Genomic DNA, 24,058 nt, shown 5'->3' with positions numbered 1-24,058 from the left:
CATCTGAACATCTGAAGGAGCAAATTCCAGACACACCATCTTTAAGAACTGTAACACTCACTGCAGGGGTCTGCGGCTTCATTCTTGAAGTCATGGAGACCGAGAACCCACCAATTCTGGACACACCAGGAACGTGATTCTTCAACAAACGTTGACGGAGGCTTACATGGGGCCAGACCACAGCACTGAAAAGCACTGGGGCTAGTGGGGGAACAAAGTCTAGATATGGCAGTAGCTGCCCATAATGAGAGACCCACAGTTTAGTGGAATACACCTATTACCTTTCTTTCATTTTGTGTGGGAGAGAAGTATGGTATTTAATATTTAATTGAGCAGTTATATGTGAAAGAGCATCTTCGTGAGCCTTAACTCCTTTCATCCTCAAATAACCCTACAAGGCAGGTATTCTATCCCTATGTTACAGATAAGGAAACTGAGGCAGAGAAATTGCATGCTTCATCAAGGTCACACAACCACTCCGTGAGGCAAACTGAACACAGGCTGTCTGGCTCCTGAGAGCCAGTGGGGAGGAGGGAGACCCGAAGGGCAGGCTTGATCTTCCTGAAAACAGTACCAGCACCATCCACTGATCGATTCGCATATTTCCATCACTTAAAGCTCCTGGCCTCACTGCCAGGAATAGAAAGTTAAAAAAACTCCTAGCTCTGTAAGGTTTTGCCTGGATCCTGAAAAAAACCTTCCCACGTGCTCCGAGGAGCTCCAGGGAGGCCTCCCTTCTTTCTCACAACCCTGGCCCGGGGCACCAGAGGGCCTGCTCCCGCGGACGAACTACAACCCCCACAATGCACCGCGCGGAAAGCTGGGTCCCCGCTGAGGGAAGGGTAAGGTGTCCCGAAGGTCCCTTCATTAAAAAATTACGTACTTTTTTTTACGTCGCTTTCCCACGATCACACAGATCTCAGTTCCAGGAAGACGCATCGTCTTTTTATTAATAGTACATGCTGTGAGTCGTGTAGAGTAGTTTTTGTCTTCAGGCATAGCAGAGGGCGGCCGCGATAATACACAGTCGCGGGCGTCCCTGGACCACGCGGGGCTCGGAGCCAGCAGCAGCGGCCTCCCTCCGCCCCCACCGGACGCAGGCCGGAAGTACGCGACGGGAGACTTCCGGCCACTGCGTTGTAGTCGCCGGGCTGCAGAGCGGTCTTCCGCCGGCTGTTTTCCCAGGCTAGCTGGGCCTGTACCTCGCGCACTCCTCTGGCTCCTGGTCCTTCAGTCTCCGCTCGTCTCACCGTAGGCTGTGACGACATGAGCAACAAAGAAGGTGGCGTCCTCAACAACACGGGGCGTTATTTATCCAGAGGGGGAGGTTCTCCACTCTTTCTATGCCGTTTTCCCCTTTTCACTCTTGAAGGATGCCTTCGTGCCTTGCAGACTCGGGGGCGGCAGCTCTGGTTCTCTCCCCGGCCAGATTGGCCCTGTTTACACCTCCTTTTTTATTAAATCTTTGAGGTGTGATTTTATCCTAGTTTAGTAGTTGCTGTAATGCCAGATCATAGCACTAGTTGGTGGAAGCTTGGATGGTTTGCGTGGAAAGGCCTGGGCAGCGTCTCTGTCAGTCTGCGGAGAAAGCCTCTAAGGCGAGGGCCCTGTGCGTGTCTGGTTTTAAAGCAAGGAGAACGTTTGCCTATGTTCTGTTTTGCAAACTGTTGGTGATGGAAGATCTCTAACTTTTTTTCTTCTCTATATAAGGATCAGGAGGGTTCAGGAAAAGGAAACATGACAATTTCCCACATAACCAAAGAAGAGAAGGGAAGGATGTTAATTCATCTTCACCAGTGATGTTGGCCTTTAAATGTAAGTTCTCTGCAATGTAAGTTGATGAAGGGGAGAGAACAAAATTATGTAGCCATGATTATGCGCAAGAAAACAGTCCCTAAGAATGTGGATGTGAAACTTTAGCTGGAAGTTTTGTGATGGTGCTAGAACTACCCTAAAAGTCTGGATTACAAAGGCCTTCACTTTTATGTCCCATTAAGAGAAATATTAATATTAGTAATCAGGTAAACATGACTTAAACACAAGAAACAGTAAACATTAGCTAATATTAGACATGTCACATACTCAAGAATTGTGTACCTGATAATATTTATTCATCTGTTATATGCTAAAATATATTTTCATTTATTGTGTATCCTCTACTAGGCTTGAAGTCAAGGAGGGTATCTTTGTTTTAACTAACACTTTGCACAGAATAGGAGCTTGTATCTATTAGTACATCTTGTGTGTCTATATACACAGATTTTCACAGTCCTCTTTTCTCAGCATATTAACTTGGACAAGTTATTCCTCATTTCAAAACAAACATAAAACAAAGTTCTCTTCCTTTTGTCCTCCTCTTATCCACTATCCTGTACCTTACATTTCTGTGATTAAGGAATCTGGGAAGGGCTTAGCTGGTTGATTCTGATTTGCAATCACCTGAAACCTTGATTGGGGCTGAAGGATCCACAGCTGTTGACAGTTCAGGCCTTTTGCCTGCAACCAGCTCTCTGTTCCTGTCCACATGAACTTGTGCTGCTTGGGTGTCCTTTGGTGTGGCATCTGGTCTCCTTCAGAGAGAGTGCAAGGAGGAAACCACAGTCTCCTTATGTCCTAATCTTAAACATCAGACACTGTCATTTTGTCACATTTTATATATTAGATAAAAACTGTCTCAGGTTGAAGGGGAAGGAAATTATGTCCTACCCTTTGGAGGAAGGAGTCTCAAGTGTTTTGTGGATATATTTTAAAACCACCACAGTATCTACTGTGATCTTCAGAAGTTTAAGACAGCTGGCTGTAATTGAATAAAGAGCATACGGATACAGAAGGTGGAGTTGCGGCTGGGCGTGGTGACTCACGCCTGTAATCCCAGCACTTTGGGAGGCCAAGGCAGGTGAATCACGAGGTCATGAGTTTGAGACCAGCCTGGCCAACATGGTGAAACCCTGTCTCTACTGAAAATACAAAAAATTAGCTGGGCGTGGTGGCGGGCGCCTGTAGTCCCAGCTACTTGGGAGGCTGAGGCAGTAGAATCGCTTGAACCGGAAACACCGAGGTTGCAGTGAGCCCAGATCGCGCCATTGCATTACAGTCCCGGCGACAGAGTGAGACTCCATCTCAAAAAGAAGAAAAAGAAGGTGGAGTTGCTTCTAAGGTGGTGTCCTCATTACCTGTCTGCTGAACTACAATTTTCTTTTTTTTTTTTTTTTTTGAGACAGAGTCTCACTCTGTCTCATGCCTGGCTAATTTAAAAAAATTTTTATTGTAGAGACAAGGTTTTGCCATGTTGCTTAGGCTGGTCTTGAACTCCTGAGCTCAAGCAGTCCGCCTGCCTCGGCCTCCCAAAGTGCTGGGATTACAGGCATGAGCCACTGCGCGTGGCCTGAACTACAATTTTCTTTAAGACCTAGGTCAAGTAGCTTCTTTCCTATGAACCCGTTCTGATTTTTCTCTAAAGCCGACTTAGTGACCATCATGAAATATTGAGTATCTGCTATGTTGTACCATGTATTAGTAGTGAATAAGAAACATGGTTTCTGCTTTCCTAAGTTTTTTACATATATTTGTTATAGCATCATTACATTCTATTTGTTTACAACTCTGTCCCTTATATAGGACTGAGCTCCTTGAGGATAGGAACTCTACCTTATCTAACTTTATGTTCATAGTATCTGACTTACAGTGGTCATTAATGTAGCCATAATAAATAATACATATTGATTATGTTAACCCTGGCCTAATTATTATCTTAGTAATAAGAGACTAGATATATTTAGGTCCTTGTCAGCTACTAATTTAGTTAATAGTTTAAGTTCTCTTTTTTCAGTTCATGCAGTATACATGATTGAGCGTTTCCTATAGGCCAGGCAACATGTGGGGCAGTGCAGTGAAAAGACTTTGGAAATAAAGGCGTTATTAAGACAGTTAAGTGGTTTAAGGGTATTTCAATGTATAGAGCTTGATAAATTCAGAAAGTTTATACTTGAAATTTGCCAAGTAAGTAGATTAAATGTTTTTACCACAATTAACTGGGCATGATGGCATGCACCTGTAGTATGCTTTTAGTCCTAGCTACTCTGGAGGGGCTGGGGCAGGAGGACTGCTTGAACTCAGAAGTTTGAGGCTGCAGTGAGCTGTGATTAGGGCCACTGCGCTCTAGCCTGGGCAATGGAGACCCTGACTCAAAAGGAAAAAAAAGCTAACTGTGTGATGTGATGGCTATTTTAATTAGCTTGATAGTGGTAATCATTGCACAGTTTATATCAAAGTGTCACATACTACATATATATATATCTATATGTCACTCTCCACACGCAGTTTTTTTTCCGGAGATAGCGCCTCACCCTGGCCCAGGCTGAAGTGCAGTGGTGTGATCTTCGCTCACTGCACGCGTAGCCTCTTGGGCTCAAGTGATACTCCCACCTCAGCCTCCCAAGTAGCTGGGACTACAGGCATGTGCCACCATGTGTAGCTAGTTTTTAGATTTTTTTGTTGAGGCAGGGTCTCACTATGTTGCCCCTGCTGGTTTCGAACTCCTGGGCTCAAGTGATCTCATCCCCTTGGCCTCCCAAAGTGCTGGGATTACGGGCATAATCAACCATGCCCAGCCCTATAATTTTTAATTGTTAGTTATACCCCAGTAAAGGTGGAGAAGCAGGAAGACAAAGAACACGGAAAAAAAATTTTAATAAACTTGAAAAAAAAAGGTCAAAGTTTCTTTTTTTGGAGGTGTTTATATTATTAATATATGTGGTTAAAGTAATTTTTAAACTTTATGTAACTTTTTGTTACATAAAAGTAATATTTGTTATGTGTCATTTTGTGATAATCTTTTGTTTACTCAGTTCATTTTTTATAACTTGTACAGTATTCCCATTGTGAGACTGAGTGGTAAAACCCAGTTAAGGCATACCTATATTTAAAGGAGAAAATACTTTAATTATTAGAGTCTTTTCGATTTTCACGTAATTTAGAAATAAATAAGATGATTTTATTCTGTTCGTTTTTATAAACTGAATAATAGTTGCTTTCTTACATATAGAGACAGTGCTTTTAGGTACAGACTGTTTTTGCTTTCAGCCATTTGCATTCTAAGAAAATTAAAATCTTTTCCCTTTTTTTTCCTTTCATAAGATTTACCAAGTGTTTTGGAAAAGTTTAACATAAAAGCCTCCAGGTCTGTCAGAGGAGATTTTAAATGGACTCTCACTCTGTCACCCAGGCTGGCGTGCAGTGGTGCAGTCTCAGCTCACTGCAGCCTCCACCTCCCGGGTTCAAGTGATTCTCCTGCCTGAGCCTCCCAAGTAGCTGGGACTACAGGCCTATACCACCATGTCTGGCTAATTTTTGTATTTTTAGTAGACATGGGGTTTCACTGTATATTGGCTAGGCTGTTCTCGACCTCTTGACCTCAAGTGATCCACCCACCTCAGCCTCCCAGAGTGCTGGGATTATAGGCGTGAGCCATCGCACTCAGCCCAGAAAGTCTTAAAGGAGAACACTAGCTTCCAGAGAAAATTCCATGAGATAGTATAGTTTGTTCAACTCCAACTTTAATCCAGGATCTTTAATGTCCGAGCAACCACTTTGCTATCAAAGTTTGAGCTAATTACATTAAAAGGAGTTATCAGATGAATATTCTGTTGTTGAATCATCTGAGTAAAGCAATACTGTCTTTTTAAATTTATTTTGAAGTAATTTCAAATTTATTTTAAAAATTGCAAGACTTATGCAGTTGGAAAAATAATACAAAGAGCTTCTATATAGCCTTGACTTAGATTGACCAATTTTTAACATTTTGCCACTTTTGCTTTATTATTCTCTCTATATATGTAAATTTAAATGTCTAAACATACATTTATTCTGAAGCATTTAAGAACAAGTTGCATTCATCGTACCCCTTTACTTGTTAATACTTCAGAATATGTTTCCTAGGAAGACTATTCTCATGTATAACTATAGTATTGTTACTAGTTTCAGAAGATTTAACACTGTCACAGTACTTTAATCTACAGTGCTTATTTTGACAATTGTCTCAATAAGGTTCCTTCTAGCTTTTTTTCTCTCTAGTTCAGTAATCTAGAACAGGATCATGTTACACTGTAATGTCTCTTTTTAGTTTTCTGTGATCTGGAACAGTTTCTCAGTCTTTCTTTGTCTTTTATGACAATGATATTGATTGAAGAATATAGGTCTCATTTAATAGAATATTCCTCAACTTGGATTTGATTAATATTTTCTCATGATTAGATTCAGGTTATGCATCCCTGGCTGGAATACTACATAAATGATGATTTATTCTTTTGGGGGGTATTGCAAGGGACCAAGTAATGTAAGGCTTCATAAGGAGTTTGGAGTTTGTAAAATGTAATGCAGAGTCATTAGAGAGTCTTAAAAACTAAAGTAAATTTTTGGGAAATGTCACTCTGGCAGCTATAGAAAGGCAAGGTGGGCAGAGGCAGACCAGACAAGAGACTGTTGTAGTTCGGGTACAGTAAGGTGTTTGTAAGGTAACTTAGAGGTAATAATAAGGTGACTTAGATTTGGATGACAGTAATGAAGCTGATAAGACAGATTCAACAGTGCTTTATAAAATTTTATTACTATTATGAGTAATTTATATTTTATTCCAACTGCATTAGCATACATTTGAAAAAGTAATAGCTAAGCAGCAAAATAATAAGACAGTTTTCCATGTTAGGGGCAGTGCTTATTGGGCACATGGATTTGCAGTTCCTTTTCAACAATTTCTTAGTTCCCAGGAGACTGCATACCCTTGGTATGTTTACCTCAAACTACAACACATGCTCTTACCCAATATGTTATACTGCTTATGACTTCAACAAGCAGTTCAGTCAGGAAATGTTTTGTGAACATATGCTGCTAGACACGGATCTATGCTCTGATACAGTGCTGAAACAAGCACGTTTGCAAATAAATAAATAACAGTATAATGTTAGCTAGCGATAAATGTAAATCAGTGAAGCGTGGTAAGGAATGGAGAGTAAGGGAGGGGGGAGACAGGTGAGTCCTAAGCAGTCCTTGAGCAGAATGATACCTGAATGATGAAAGTGCAATGTGAGATGATGAGAGGGAATAGTGTTCTTAGACAGGCAGTAGCAAAAATAGAGGCATCAAGAAAGGTGCAAGCTTAGAGAATCGGGACCAGCAAGAAGACATATTCTGGCTGGCTCACGAGCTAAGGGCAGGACATGAGGCAGTTTAATGTGTTAGAGGCATGAATTTATGAAAAGATTCTAGATTCTGCAGGTTATTTTTCCCATAGGTAATATAATCTTTATGTAGACTCCAAGTCGTTGTACTGTTTTATTAAATGTTAGGTATATAAAACGTTCTGTACGTATAACTTTGTGTTCTAGAAAAGGTAAACAGTTTTCCTTCAGTTAAATTTACTTAATACCTTTTGCTCTAAGTATATTATTCACAAAACTTTAGGTGTAGTCTTTTAAACAACAATAAAGTAATTATTTTGTTAATTGTTAAGAATTTTAGTAAGGAAAAAATTTTGAGGCTGAAACATCTGATAGTGGTATGATGAAAGCTTTTTGTTATTTTAAAAAACTTAAAACACTGTTTTTGTTTGGCAGTCTCAAGTTAGGCTTTCTGAAAAAAGTTTACCGAGGTAAAATTATTTGAGTCTCAATATTCAAGACTAAAATTAAGCAGAATAGATGAAACTTAAGTTAGCATAAAAGGAAGCAGATTGGCAATTATATGTAATAGATATAGATAAAAGTATTCCATTCAGCATTAAGTGCTGATAGAATACGGGCAAGGAGAAATCAGTATAAGGAATCAAAGTGCTGACATTTAAGGAGGCAAATGTGTGAAAAATTTCCTGAAGGCAAGACATGTTAGAATTGTGAAAATGTTTTGTTCTGTAAGGAAAAGGATGTATGAAAGTAGGGAGGAAATCTTTTCTTCATGTAATATTATGTTATGGGAGATTTGTGTCCATAACAATTTGACAGGTTGAAGATTAATTTCTATGTGGAAGGGTTGAGTCTTCAAAGGTAGTATTTAAGAATTGGACACTACAGCCTGTATTCAGCCTTTCATCGATCTCAGGAACTCTTCATTTTCTCCTACTTTTAGTTCTTTTCCTAGATTTCTAACATCCTACCTCAATTTTCAGCTGACTTTTTTCCAGCCTAATTAAATTTCGATGTTTCTTACTGATCATTTTCAGATGAACTCTGCCACAGCTTTCTATTGATTGCAGAACTACTTTATGATCTAGTTCTCTAGTTATAACAAAATGAACTCACTCAGCGATTGTCTATTTTTAGTCATTTTTCTTTTTTTTCCTCTTTACTAATCTTTCTGAAAATATTTCTCAAGTATATTATGCTTATGTATGCAATATTACTGTGTGGTAAAACAAAGTAAATTTGAGATTATGTACTTTCTAAAATAAATGGGCTAACTAGATTTTTACTTAATATTTAAATGTGATATTCATAATTTTGTAGCTTTTTAAAAAATTAAGATATAATTCACATACTGTGGCATTCGCTTTTAAGAAATTTGTTTCATGTTCATTTTAATATACATGTGCTACCTTATTACAATTGACAGATTTTTAGAAAATCTTCAAGGATTCAGGAGTGTGTGAGCTGCTGTGCATTGTTGGCGTTTACAGAAATCATTAGTAGATACTTAGTTTTACAGGTTTAGAAATCTGGGAACATTATGTGGACCTCTTGAGGTACTTTAGCACTGTTAGTGATGTATACCTGGGATATTTGACAGTTAACACTAAAGTTGGTGCTAGAGATTGTTTATAATATTCACCTTTTTGTGTTTTGAGAATTAGTGTCATTACCATTGTGTTCTACTTCTGAATGAAGTCGGGTGACTGCAGTCGTCTGCATTTACATTGTGACATCTTTTTTTTTTTTTTTTCTTTTTTTGAGATGGAGTCTCGCTCTGTTGCCAGGCTGGAGTGCAGTGACTTGATCTCGGCTCACTGCAACCTCCGTCTCCGGGGTTCAAGCGATTCTCCTGCCTCAGCCTCCTGAGTAGCTGGGACTACAGGCACGTGCCACCATGCCCAGCTAATTTTTATTTTTAGTAGAGACAAGGTTTCACTGCATAGGCCAGGATGGTCTTGATCTCTTGACCTCATGATCCACCCACCGCGGCTTCCCAAAGTGCTGGGATTACAGGCGTGAGCCACTGTACCCAGCCTATGTGACATACATCTTAAAAATATTATTTGGTAGGCTTTGAGTATAGAATATATACATACTTATGATCATAATAATGTGTTTTTAGCATTTCAGCAGGAACTTGATGCAAGGCATGACAAATATGAGAGACTTGTGAAACTTAGTCGGGATATAACCGTTGAAAGTAAAAGGACAATTTTTCTCCTCCATAGGATTACAAGGTGAGTAAGCATCTTTAAAATTTATTATCATTTGATACTAGCTATTAGAGTATTCTGTGACTTTGAATGTGAGGATTAGAAGACAGCAGCAGCAGGTACAACTTAGGAGTTAATATTTTAATAAAAATAGGTCTCAGCTGGGTGTGGTGGCTCACGCCTGTAATCCCAGCACCTTGGGAGGCCAAGATGGGCAGATCACTTGAGCTCAGGAGGTTGAGACCAGCCTGGGCGACATGGTGAAACCCTGTCTCTACTAAAAATACAAAAAGTAGGCAGGATTGGTGATGCATACCTATGGTCCCAGCTGCTTGGAAGGCTGAGGTGGGAGGCTTGCTTGAGCTTGGGAGGCAGGGGCTGCAGTGTGCTGAGATCGCACCACCACACTCCAGCCTGGGCGACTGAGCCAGATCCTGTCTAAAAGAAAAGGTCTGTAGGGGTTGGGTGGACTTAAAAATAGGAAAGAAAAATTCTTACTTTCAGAGGAGCTAAGGATTTTGTGTTCTGTTAAGATTATTCTTTAAGATATAACTATTATCTGTGAAAATATATTAAATATTTTGATTGTTAGAACCTGTCACATTAAACTTTATTTGGATGATATGCATGAAAATTTTAATATTACATAAATGTTAAAATCTGCATAACGTATTTTCTCATTCAGTTTTGAACTCATTGCAATCTGGCTTTCTGCCTCAATTATTGAAATGCCCTTGTTACCTTCATATTATTAAGTCTCTGTTTTCTTATTTTACATTGTTGTAGCATATGATACTGTTGACTACTTAATTCTTTTTTGAAAGTTCCTCTTCTTTCAGTTTTGTGACTTTTGTTTAAATTTTTTTTTCTCTAGGACTTTATTTTTCTACAGTCTTTGTATATTTGATAGACTTCGTGATTGCAAGTAAAAGAAACTAACTTAAACTAGTCTAAGCAGAACAGGGAAATTAATTATAAAAAGCCATTATCAACTAGCAGATTTTTTATTTTATGCACTATTTTTTATTATAGTTGTGATCATATTGTTCATACAGTTTTGACTAGTAAACTGAGAACATAGTAGACCAGAAAAATTAGAACTTCTCAAGATTCAGCACTATCTTATGAGCAGCTGAGTATCTCCATCTTCCATCTTTGCTACTTTGTTTGCTTCATAATTCATTTGACCTGATTCCTTTGCCTTTCTGTTTCACTAGAGGTAGAATAGTATCTACCCTACAACTCCCCAGCTTCTGAAGATGGATTGTTGTTACAAATTCCAGATGTCTCCAGAAGGGTAGCTGTGGTTGGCTTTATACTATATATCATAGAGAGAATGTAGGGAAGACCAAATAGAATTTATTAGCTTTTCATTATTGAAGACATTATTGGCTGGGCATGGTGGCTCACACCTGTATGGGCAACATGATGAGACCCCATCTCTACAAAAAATACAAAAAACTAGCTGGGGAAGGTGGTATGCACCTGTAGTCCCAGCTGCTCATGAGGCTGAGGCAGGAGGATTGATTGAGCCCAGGTGGTCAAGGCGGCAGTGAGTCATGATTGTGCCACTGTACCCCGGCGTGCGCAACAGAATGAGACCCTGTCTCAAAAAAAAAAAAAAGATACTGAAGTATTCCATTCAGTAACATGAAACTTTTAAGATAATTCTCACGTTTTAGTTTTTATTTCATTAAATGGAATCTAATTTGCCATACGTAGATTTATTGAAATATGGCACTGTTAACATTTTCTTTTTCCTACCTGACTCTGTAAAATTAGTTTTTGCTTGTTTTCTTATATCGTTCTTAGATAGCTTGTGCATAGTAAGGCTTATATTATGGAAAGAAGCAATACTGTTCTGATTAATTATGGACACTTTTTTTTTAGTACCTATTGCAATTCTAAAACAATTGCCATCAATATTCAGCAGTAATATAAATAATAAAAGCAATAATATAAAAAAAAAAACCATACAGATTGAGTATCCTAAATGCTTGGGACTAGAAGTGTTTTGGATTTCGGATTTTGGAATATTTGCAGATAATGTATGGGCTGAACATCCCTAATCTGGACATCTGAAATCTGAAGTGCTGTTATGAGCGTTTCCTTTGAGTGTCTTCTTGTTGCTAAGAAAGTTTTGGATTTTGGAGCGTTTTGGATTTTGGGTTTTCAGATTAGGGATGCTCAACCTGTAATAGGAATATGACAGGAGACCTTAATATTTTAGAAAAATCTACATTACTGTGTGAAGTCCACTTTTAAATATTTTTCCACCAAAAAATAAATGCTCATTATAGTAAACTTAGAAAATGGTAGGCTTTAGAAAAATTACAAATGACATAAAGGTACTTAATGAGACAAATCAGTCTGTAATACCCAAAGATAGCCTCTATCAACTAGCAGATTTCTTATTTTGTACACTATTTTTTACCATAGTTGAGATCATACTGTTCATACAGTTTTGACTAGTAAACTGAGAAAATAATAGACTTCAGAAAAATAAGAAACTTCAGAAAAATTAGAAACTTTAGAAATATTAGAAACTTGAGGAAAATAAAAATACTTTATGAAAGAGGCTGGGTGTGGAGGTTCACTCCTGTAATCCCAGCACTTTGGGAAGCCAAGGCAGGCGGGTAACTTGAGGTCAGGAGTTTGAGACCAGCCTGGCCAACATGGCCAAACCCCATCTCTAGTAAAAATATAAAAATTAGCCAGGCGTGGTGGCATCCCAGCTACTTGGGAGGCGGAGGCAGGAGAATTTCTTGAACTCAGGAGGTGGAGGTTGCTTGAATTCAGAATTGTGCCATGACACTCCAGCCTGGGTGACAGAATGGGACTCTGTCTCAAAAAAAAAAAAAAAAAAAAAAACTTTATGAAAGAAATGAGCCAGTCACAGTACATCTGAAAAACTGTTAATGAGAAGACCTCATGTCTTTTAACTACAAAACTATTTTAATAGACATAAGATAACTCTTCTTCAGTGAGCTTCAGTAGTTTGTGTCTTTCAAGGAATTTGCCATTTCCTCTTAAGTTTTGAAATTTTTGGGTGCTAATTTTCATTTTGATTTCACCTTTGACCCAAGAGTAATTTAAATATCTTATTTTGTGTCCAAATATTTTGGGAGTTTCCCAGACGACTTTCTGATACTGATTTGTAATTTAATTTCATATGGTCAGAGAACATGCTTTCTATAATTTGAATCCTTTTAAATTTATAGAGCCTTAATTTTGACCCAGGATATGGTCTGTCTGGTAAATGTTGTGTGTACACTTGAAAAGTGTGTATTCTGCTATTGTTAGGTGTAATTAAGTCAGATTGGTTGATAGTGTTTGCGTCACTTATTTCCTTATGATTTTCTGTATACTTGCTCTGTCAGTTATTGAGAGAGAGAAAGAGGGTGGCATCTCTTGACGATAATTGTAGATTTGGCTTTCTCCTTGAAGTCCTATCAGTTTTTTCTTCAAGTATCTTGAAGCTCTTTTATTTGGTACATTAATATTTAGGATTGTTATGCATTGAATGAATTGACCCTTTATCATTATGATATATCTCTGGAAATAGGCTTTGCCCAAAGTTTGATGTTAATGTAGCTACTCCTGTTTTATTTTGGTTGTTATCAGAATGTGTATTTTTTCATCCTTTTATTTTTAATCTGTTTGTGTTTATATTTAACATGGATTTCTTGTTTCTTGCTTTTTAAAAATCCATTCTGAAAATCTCTGCTTGTTAGTGCAGGTGTTTAGATCGTTTACATTTAATGTAGTTATTCGTATGGTTATAATTAAATCTACCATCTATTCTCTCCTTCCTGCCTTATTTTGGATAATTTTTTATGATCCCATTTTATCTTATTTGTAGGCTTATTAGCTATGCCTTTTAAAAATTTTTTGTAGTGATTGTTTTATGGTTTATAATATACATCTCATTGTCAACCATTCTCACTTTGTACAATACTGTGTTTACTAAAATTTATGCATATAAGAATCTTTTCACTTTGCATGATTTTTTGGTAACAGTTACTTTGCCGATAAAGATCACAGTGTTGATGTGCCTCAGTTTCAGTCAACACAGTATCATGCAAAGTAAGGACTATTTACTTATCACTTCGCATATGGTATGAGAATCTTATACTTTCTTTTCCATTTCCCCTCTACTAGCTTGGCCTTTTATGCAGCTGTTATGATTCATGTTATTTCTACTTTTGTTGTTTCCACTGATTTTTACTTTAAACAGCATGATTTAAAAATAAGAAAAATATTTATGTTTATCCACATTTACCATTTTTGGTAAATGTTCATTCCTTTGTGAATAGATTCGGATTTTTATCTGGTATCATTTTCCTTTCGCCTAAAGAACTTCCTTTAATATTTTTTGTAGTGTCAGTCTGCTGATGATGAATCAATTCTTTCTGGCTCTGTGAACTAAGGGGATTGTTCTGCCTGCTCACTTTGGGCAATTCTTTTTCCAGCCTTAGGTAGTTTCCTCGCATGCCTGCACTGATCAGTACTCAACTGAAGACTTGAGAAGGTTGCTTCTATAAATCTCTGAAGCTCTCTGTTTATACAGCTTTCTCCTCATTGTTACTCTGCTCTGCAAATTTTAGCTGTCTTGATCCCCCAAAACTCCCAACTCCTTTTCTACTCAGACTGACTCCCAGGCTCCACCTAAGTTTCCTGTCTCTGTACTGTCACTTGGAAGCTTTCCAGGCAATAAGATGAGGCAGTCAGAGGGTATATGTTGTGCTCCTCCCTTTCCCCAGGGATCACTGCTCCAGGCTGCCTGTAGTCCAGTGTCTGTAACCATTGTTTTCTGTATTTATTTTTCTTTTTAGTTGTTTAAGGTGGGAGGATAAATCCAATCCATGTTACTCTGCCCTTTACTGAAAGCAGACGTCTATCCATATGTCATATTTTTATGAACAAAATTTTTCTTAGTTATATTACACGTATAATTTTTTGTATACTTTTTTCACTTAACAGTGTGTTAATAGCATTTTTATGTTTTCCATACTATTAATAGTTTTCAGTAGTTTTGAGTTAGAAGTATCTGAATGTATACGATATTTAGCCCTATGTTGATAATTAGATTATTTTAGTTTTTCACTATTGAAGCATCTGATGTTCTAAAAGTTCCCAATATCTTGATCATAGTGCTCCTGATATGGAAGATATATTGACTGAATCAGAAATTAAATTGGATGGTGTCAGACAAAAGATATTCCAGGTAGCCCAAGAGCTGTCAGGGGAAGATATGCATCAATTCCATCGAGCCATTACTACAGGTAAGTCTAGGTTTGTTTCAGGGGTAATAAATATTTTAAATAGTGTGCTACATGATTAACATGTGAGTTGAATGAATTTTAAGTGACACCTGATGAAATAATAATACTGGCTTTAAAGAACTGCAACTTTGTAGTAACATAGAAGTAATTCAAAGGCAAGTTGGCTTTATTTTTTTTTTAACAGTGTAGTAATAGTCATTGATTGATTTTAATAAAGTATTTGAGAACACAGATTTAATAGGACGAACTTTATTCTTGAGCATGTAGGATGTATTCAGACAGGGCACATCTCATTTCTAAGTACAAGTAAATCTCACTGATGGCTCTAAGTTTCCATTTCAAGTACGTTCATGAAAGAAAATGTTGCCAGATAAACCCAAATATCTCATAATGTGACTCCACATCTGGGTGTTTTATATTCACTTAAAAAAATTTGAGGGTAGGCTGGGCGCGGTGGCTCACGCCTGTAATCCCAGCACTTTGGGAGGCCAAGGCGGTGGATCACGAGGTCGGGAGTTCCAGACCATCTTGGCCAAGATGGTGAAACCCCGACTCAACTAAAAAATACAAAACTTAGCCAGGTGCGGTGGTGGGCGCCTATAATCACAGCTACTTGGGAGGCTGAGGCAGGAGAGTCGCTTGAACCCAGGGGGTGGAGGTTGCGGTGAGCTGAGATTGCACCACTGCACTGCAGCCTGGGTGTCAGCGCAAGACTGCATCTCAAAAAAAAGAAAAATTTGAGGGTATACTGGATCTTGGTAGTTAGCATTATTTTCAAATAAATTGAATAAATGTATAAAGTGCTTGGTTCTTTCCTCTTCCTTCTTTTTCTAATATGGGTTCATTGATAGGACAGATACTAGATAATTCAGATACAGGTTGAGTATCCCTTATCCAAAATGCTTGGGAACAGAAGTGTTTCAGATTTCGAGTGTTGGAATATTCACAGTTTATTGCTTGAGCGTCTCTAATCCAGAAATCTGAAATGCTCCAATGAGCATTTCTTTTGAGCATGACCTTTGAGCATCGTGGCAGCACTCAAAACGTTTTGGATTTTGGATCATTTGGGATTTAGGATTTTTGGATTAGGAATGCTCAATATCAGTACCCTAAGATTTGCAGGAAGACTGGGAAATGAGTTTATTTGGTATCTGCTTAATACTTATATCCAGTTTTAGCCTAAACGTTTATAATTTCAGCACTTGTTTTTTCAGAAATGTTGAAATGTCTTCTAATATGGGTAGGAGAAAGTACCAGCATACATTAGTTAAAACCGAGGGTGCATTGTTGGAAACTGAAGTGTAAAACAGCCTGTGAGGAGTCATTATAACATTACCAAGTGAAATACAGTCTGCCATCATAATTTATTAATATCAGGAGTTTATTTGATATTTTAATAACAGCACACATAATAAAGATGACTTCATGAATTTAGTTTGTTGTAAAGTGACACAACCTATAAAGTGTGACAGATTTGGCTGGAGTGGGAGAGAAGATCAGAAGTATTGGTGGGAAGAAGGATGAAGTAAAAGGTAAATCAAGCTTAGCAGAAAACACGAGAATATCTTTATAATAGTAGCTGTGACGATACTACAGATAGATTCATAGCAGGAAAATATTTCAGACAGAGTAGTTCTGCTATACATAAGTTAGGTATGCATGTGTAATCTTGAGGGCTACTGAGTGGCAGTGGCGGTGGTGGTGGGGGACCAAGTTAGGTCTCTTAGTTTCTGGAAAGTGCTTGAACTGAAGCAGCAGTACAGTCTAAATGTCTGTATTAAACGGAAATCCAATTCTACAGCCTTTCCCAAGTATCCTATTAACCTGCATGACTGAAGGCAAGAGTTTGAATAACTTCCATAATCTTTATCATTTTTTCTATCACATCATCATGTAGTATGCCTATCTTGCAAAAGTTCATGACAGTTAATAAATATAATAAAAGCTGATCACCGTTGTTCTCACTTTGGACTTCAATCTGCGTAAAACTTGTATTTTAATAAAAATTCATATATTTTTCCCCACAATGTTGGTCCTCATGTGTGAAAAATGATGTTTTTCATGTTTAAACTTCTCAATTCCTTATTAGTGCATGATTAGGCTCTACTAATTGTGACAACATCAAGTTCCCCAAATATCTATGGGACATACTGGACATTGCAAATTTGCTGTATTTGGCCCATAGTTCTATTTTGTATATCCTCATGCATCAGTGAAGTATAAAGATAAGAGTTTAAATAAGGGCAAAGACCATATACATAATGATACCAGAAGCAACCTAGAAAGCTATACATTGTCTTACAGAACAGAGAAATGGAGAGAAAAAGGTGAGAGGGAAATATTCAGTAGAGTATTTCCTAATTCAGGAAGGAAGTGCTGTACTCTTGGAAAGATAGGACATTAATAAAATGGGAATGATCCATCTTCAAATTTTCCTACTTCACTGTATCATTGAGGATTATCATAAGCCCAGTGGTCTCTTTTAGGCCTTCGTTTATGATTTGTAAGTTTTCTTTGAAGATAACTTACTCATGAATTAAAATAATGAAGGATTTTCTATGTCTTTTCTGTAAAAAGTCTTTAAAATGAGGTTCTTTGAATTGAAGCAATAAAGATGTTTTTTCTTAAAGTTAAGGAATAAAGCGGTCAAGTAAAGAGGTGTCTAGGACTGAAAATTTTGCCGACAGATACTTTATTTGATAAAATAAGGTTATTTATAATTGGATTAGCATTAACAATATGATGCTTATGAACAGCTTGCTGCTTGTAATTGTTAAATGCTTGTTTTGGTATTACTCCAAATAGTTGTTCTTTTGACTTGAAGATAAAACAATTCTGGCAATGAACTAAAGGAGTTCTGTGCTTTTCCTCATTAAGAATAGTGCTAATGGCACGCAGAGCATTTCCCTAAGGGATACTTGTGTGAGCTCAAACTTTGAGTATCTTAATAATTGAACAACAACACAACGTCAGGTCTGTTTTCTACACATTTCTTATCAGAGTAGATTACAGATTGTCCCAAGGGGTGGTTAAACAAATGAACAAATAATTAGTTGCTTGAAATGTCACTTAAAAAAAATTTGTCCTGCCATTTTTTTTTTCCCTCTTGTTGAAAAATTAACAGTTGTGGGGGAAATGTCCTCCATTTCAGAGAAAAAATACTGTTTTTTTTCTTTATATTACTGATAATGATAAGAATTGTCATTTTTTGAGACATTTCGTTACACAAAAGTAAGTTTATATGCTAATTAATATTTTAATTCTTTTATCCAAGAATGTGAGTGATGGGTAAAGTGGATGTTTAGGGCCAGTTAAGATATGTTTTTAGCCACTATTCTTTATATTCACAATCTCATAGGTTTTTGCAATACCTCTAAATCATAGATATTTTTACCGCTTCACAAGTGGGGAGATTGAGGCTCACAAGTTATGCTCAGGGTCATAAGCTAGCACGTGGTAGTACCATTGGTTTCTTCCCACATGGATTTCATTTACTTCTTGACTTTACAACCTAACTCCTAGTAAAGGCTTTACTTCGCTTACCCCAAATACTGAGGTTTTCCTCATACACCCAGCACACACTGTGGCCCTTTTTTTCGTAGCACTTCTCAACTTCTAACATGTAATCTCTTTATATATTTCTTCATTATCTCTCTTTCCCTTACTAGAATGTAGACTCTGTAAATCTCTACAAAGATTTCATTCCTGTTTTTCACTTTATATATCCCAGACACCTAACAAGTATCCGTAAATACAAATGTTGAAAGAATGAAGAACAAAACCAATTTTAAAAGGCTTTTTTTTTCAGCCATATGCTTTATCTGATGATTTGCTTTCATGAGTTTATATTTTTACTGTTTTTTGTTTCTTCCAAAAGAAAGCATGTTTCCAGGAGCTATTTTTTAGACATAGTAGCAGGAATAGGATCAATATTAAGGTTTAGGGAAGTTCCAAAGCTATAGCAGTACAGAGAAATTAGAGGTAGGTTCAGCATGTTGGCAAAATTGTGAGTGCTCACTGGAAAAATGAACTATGATACAAATCTCTGTAAGCCTTTGGAGTAACAGTAGGAAGCGTGTAGTGGATGGAATAATAAAGCTAAAAATTGAATTTGTCTGTTAATGAGTGAGATTAAGAGAGAAGTACCAGAGATGTCGGTTAGTTAGGGTAAAGCTAAGTGCAGAAGCAGATTAATAAACTGTGACGTTGCAGTGGCTTAACAAAATAGAAATTGTATCTTTCTCTCTTGAAGACCAGGCTTTATGGTGGTAGTGTGAGTGTGCTCTGCCCACTTAGTTATTCACAGATCCATGCTCTGTGGGGCTCTGCTGTTACCAGTACATGATTTCCAAGATCAGCCAGGGCATCAACATACAGCTGACAGATTGTGGAAAAGGGAGGAGTTGGGGATGGTGCCTGAGGATTTTATGCACCAGCTCTGGAAGTGACATAGAGCACTTCTGCCTACATTTTGTTGGCTAGTCACATGGCCACACCAGCTTTAAGGAAGAATGGGAAATATGGTCTCTGTGCATGCCAAGGAAAACAAAATGTTTGATGAATAGTTAATTTTTCTCTGCCTGATATGGTAATTTGATGTTCTTTTGGTGTAATAGAAAATTCAGGTATATGCCTGTTGATTGATTTAAACATTTTTTCTGTATAGATTTTTCTTTTGTTTGAAAGCATTCATTTGTCTGTTTGAAAGTGATATTATAACTGGTGAGAAGACTTCTAGTTGTATTACCTAATTTTGTAAATAAGGTGAGCGATAGTATTGAAATTGGAATCTGACTTGTTTTATCTATTCTGATAGACTTTCTGCTAGACTGTCATCCATCCATCTCTGATAGCTAGTATCTAGTGCTTTAAACTGTTTTATCTAAAGTCAAAGGCTTTTTCTTGAAGATTCTGCATCTTGTTAAAGACTCTCATCATCCTTAATTTTACCTATACATGTAATTACATAAATTATGCATTTTTTTTTTTTTTTTTTTTTGAGACAGTCTCGCTCTGTTGTCCAGGCTAGAGTGCAGTGGTGCAGTCTAGGCTCACTGCAACCTCCGCCTCCCGGGTTCAAGCAATTCTCTGCTTCAGCTTCCCGAGTAGCTGGGATTACAGGCACATACCACCATGCCCTGCTCATTTTTGTATTTTTAGGAGAAATGGGGTTTCACCATCTTGGCCGGGCTGGTCTTGAACTGCTGACCTTATGATCCACCCACCTTGACCTCCCAAAGTGTTGGGATTACAGGCGTGAGCCACCGTACTGAGCCAAATTACGTAATTTATGTAATTTAATTATGTGAAATAGAAACAGTTTAGGGTTGCATGTAAATGTCAGATGACTCCTTAGGCATTTTTTGGTGACTTGTTTCAATCACAATTTAGTAAGTGTATATCTCACACTGTGAGCTTTTGTGATGACTACTATGACCATGAGAAAATCTGTCTATAGGCATTTTCCGGGTTACGAAAACTCGGTTTGTAAATACTCTTTCTAGATAAATGTCTGGTACACACTACTTGGACTGTCCAAATGTATGATGGTCTTTTAGTCTAATTTCTCTTTTCATCTCTGAGCATTCCCATTCCTTTTCTGAAATCTTGTTTCAAAGGTTATTCTTTTGACCTGAGGTCTGTCTGCCAGTTGATAAGGATAGGGCTAAACAGGCAACATGGAGAAGAAGAAACAGTGTCTTACTCAGTTTCGGACGTATTGCACCAAGTCAGAGAGATCCTTATTCCTTGACATACTCTATCTTAATTTATCATGGCTTGGTAGGATACAAATAATGTTCTACTAACATAGTTTGCTAGTACTTCTTTTTTTTTTTTTAGTCTCTCTCTCTGTCACCCAGGCTGGAGTGCAGAGGCGTGATCTGGGCTCACTGCAACCTCCATCTCCCAGGTTCAAGTGATTCTTGTGCCTCAGAGTCCCAGGTAGGTGGGATTACAGGCAAACGCCACCATGCCCAGCTAATTTTTATATTTTTAGTAGACATGGGGTTGCACCATGTTCTCCAGGCTGGTCTCAAACTCCTGGCCTCAACTGATCCACCCACGTTGGCCTCCCAAAGTGCTGGGATTACAGGCGTGAGCCACCGTGCCCAGCCAATTTGCTATTACTTCTTAGCAAACCAAAAAGTATTTGAGAATCGTAGTACATATTGACTTAGGATAACATTTTAAAAGAATAACATCCCCTTTTAATTGTAAGCTAATAAAAGGGAAAACAAATCGAAGGAACAAAAAGACATTATAAAATATTATCTAACAAAAATTAATGGCAGTAATTCTTATTCTTCTCATAGTTTAGTAAACAGATACACAGGGCCCTTATACCAGATACTGATATATTATTCTATATAAACCCTGCTATGTAAACAGATGCATGCACTTGACAGATGAGAAAATTGGAGCCCAGTAAAATGAGTAAACTTATCTCAGTTCACACTGCTCACAAGAGACTGAATTAGCTTTAGAACCTAGGACATCCTCACTTCAAGTCTCTGCTTTCTGTTTTGCCATTACCGTATTTTATTCAGTGGGAAGCTAGAGGCAGAGAGGTGAGGCAGCTGTAGTGGTCCTTCTTGGTGTGAAATGAATAGGGCCTCATTTAGTGTTAGCAGTGGGAATAGAGAGGAACGGGCATGTTTTTAGAAGACAGTTTATTTTTAAAAAGCATAAAGAAAGGGAATAGTCTGGGGATGCCTTTAGGCTTCTGGTTTGGCCAACTGGATGAATAGGAATGTTATTAAGCGGAGAAAACAGGAAGGTGGAATGGGTTTTGGATAAAATTAATTGGAACTCTTAGGATGTACAGATTGCTGCCTAGGAGGCTGTTTGATCTGTAGGTCTAGGGAACTCAGGATGCACCTGTAGTTACAGCCTTGGAGTTATGAGCTCATAAATTGTAGTTAATTTTAAAGACATGGATAAGATTGTCTAAGGAGAGTGTAGAGTGAGAATAAAACCAAAGGCTTGGAACCTTAACTAAAGAAAATACAATATAATATTTAAGGGAATAATATCCCTGAGTAATCAAGACCTGAGGATGGGATCCAGAGCTTAAGCCTTATATGACAGGACAGCTCCCTATTCCCAGATGGGCAGTTACGATGGGTATAGAGGTAGGGAATTGAGAAAATTCTTGCTCAGTCACTTCCATTTTCATGTCATGTGCTGAGAAAAGGGGATGTGGTGGGGAAATGGTATGGAATTGATGGGAGACTGGAGATTTAAGAATGACTCTGATGGCTCACGCCTGTAATCCCAGCACTTTGGGAGGCTGAGGCAGGCGGATCACGAGGTCAGGAGTTCGAGACCAGCCTGACCAACGTGGTGAAACCCCGTGTCTACTAAAAATACAAAAATTAGCCGGGCATGGTGGCGTGCATCTGAGGCAGGAGAATCACTTGAACCCAGGAGGCGGAGGTTGCAGTGAGCCAAAATTGCGCCACTGCGCTCCAGCCTGGGAGACAGAGCAAGACCCCGTCCCCGCCCCCAGCCAAAAAAAAAAAAAAGAATGACTCTGAGTGTAATGGGGATGGATACTTAAACAGGAATATTTAATAGTTATTGTTAATCATTTTTGAAAGTTTACCTGAGCAGTAAATATAATCCTTTCTGTATAGCAATAGGAATGAATGAGGCAGAAAGTTAGATTAATTCATGGTTTCGGTTGTGCTCATTATTTGGCAGCAGGATGACAATGGGAGAAGTAGGAAAAGATAAGCAGCCTGATGCATTATTGTGGCCATGTTTGTTGTTAAAATAGAAATACTTCTGTGCTTGTTGGTAAGTAGTATATTGTCAACTGTGATGAGTAGTAAAATTAATAATACAAATTTCAGCGCATGTGGTTTATCTCAGAAGCCAAAGGTGCACTGAATCCAAGATACTATATTAGTTTACTAGGCCTGCCATAATAAAATACCACAGACTGGTGGCTTAAATAGAAATTTATTGTCTTGCAGTTCTGGAGGCCTAAAGTCTGAGATCAAGGTGTTGGCAAGTTTGATTTCCCCTGAGGCCTCTTTCCATGACATGCAGATGGCTGTCTTTTCCCTGGGTCTTCACATGTCCTGTGCACACATGCACACACATCTCCGTTGTCTCTGTGTGTCCTAATCTTTCCTTATATCTCCAGTCATGCTCAATTAAGGTACACCTCAGTGGCCTCAGTTTAACTTCATCACCCCTTTAAAGACCCTGTCTCTAAATACACTCGCATTCTCAGGTACTAGAGGTTAGGGCTTCAACATATGCTCTGCATATTTGGGGCAGCCCAGTTCAGTCTATAACATATACTTTTTGGTTTGTGCACTGCAGCTAGAGGATGAGCTACAAATGTTACTTTGGAGTGGAGGGACTGGGGAGTTGCTTTTAAGGCCAGGGGTGGGTGGGGGTTTTGTGTTGTGCATTTGAGCTGTGGACTTCCTTTGTAAACCCCCAAGAAGAGGTGCCTTAAGGGGAAAAGCAAATAGTGTCTGATAACTCTTCCGGGAACCAGGGATATAAACAGATATTTCATGCAGACCATATTCTCTCAGGCTGCATTTATAATCTCAGGTGGGTTCAGAAGCATTGCTTTATTTGAGGCATGGCCCCCCGGTGGAAAGAGAAGTGGCTGTCTCTGCACATAAGGGAAAAAGTCTGCGGGAAGGGAGCCTTAATGATAACCATCACAGGACTGCAGGCATCCCAGCAAGTGAGAGCACAGATTTTCTTTCTTTTCTTCTTCCTTCCTTCGTTTTCCTCTTCTACTCCCTTCATCCCCCATTGGTTGGGAGGGAGAGTGTGATGAGAGAGGAGCAGAGACTAAAGGAATGGTCGGGGGAATTGGAAGCTGAGAATGAGGGCAGGCCTGTGTGAATCCCCTACATTGGCAGGAACCCAGTTGCCTGATAACCGTCATTTTAATGGAGGAGGTCATAGGAAGAGTGTGATGATACTCTCCATATCAAATCATGGCTCAGACAAGGGAAGTCAAATCAAAAGCCCTTTCCAACAGCATCTACAAATTAAGAAATGATTTGAGAATTACCAGAATGATTTGAGGAATAATTGGTTACATTTTATGTCACTTGGTAAGCAGTTCTATAATAAATATAATTTAGTGTATTAAGAAAATAAAAATATATTTAAAGTTTGGGGTTTATATTTATTTATATAGCACTTTATATTCCTGTTCAAATACCTGGAATATGACTCCAAGGGACAAAGTAGTTGAAAGTGCAGATGAGTTATTTAAATGATTATTATAAGAATTAAGCAAGATAGGAAGAGAATGTGGTCCTTTGGTATTAGGAAAGTCAATTTTAGAAGATCCCCAGATTGGTATTAACTTTTCTAGTCTGTGAGGTCTCCTTATAAGAGA

At 38.2% G+C, this 24,058-nt stretch overlaps 1 protein-coding gene across 2 annotated transcripts in view; it reads left to right on the top strand.

Moving 5' to 3' along the window:
- Nucleotides 1–1,115: 1,115 nt before the first annotated feature.
- Nucleotides 1,116–24,058, top strand: part of TSNAX (translin associated factor X) — a 38,217-nt gene continuing 15,274 nt past the window's right edge. Inside the window, 4 exon segments of one of the 2 annotated variants that reach the window (NM_001261354.1) lie at nucleotides 1,116–1,282; nucleotides 1,711–1,815; nucleotides 9,301–9,415; nucleotides 14,546–14,676. In NM_001261354.1, coding sequence (NP_001248283.1) covers nucleotides 1,267–1,282; nucleotides 1,711–1,815; nucleotides 9,301–9,415; nucleotides 14,546–14,676 — 367 coding nt within the window. In that variant the 5' untranslated portion in view covers nucleotides 1,116–1,266. 2 annotated transcript variants of the gene reach the window in all.

This window comes from Macaca mulatta, chromosome 1 (assembly GCF_049350105.2).
Source record: "Macaca mulatta isolate MMU2019108-1 chromosome 1, T2T-MMU8v2.0, whole genome shotgun sequence".
Classification (NCBI taxonomy): Eukaryota; Metazoa; Chordata; class Mammalia; order Primates; family Cercopithecidae; genus Macaca; species Macaca mulatta.
This window is presented reverse-complemented; position numbering and strand designations above follow the sequence as displayed.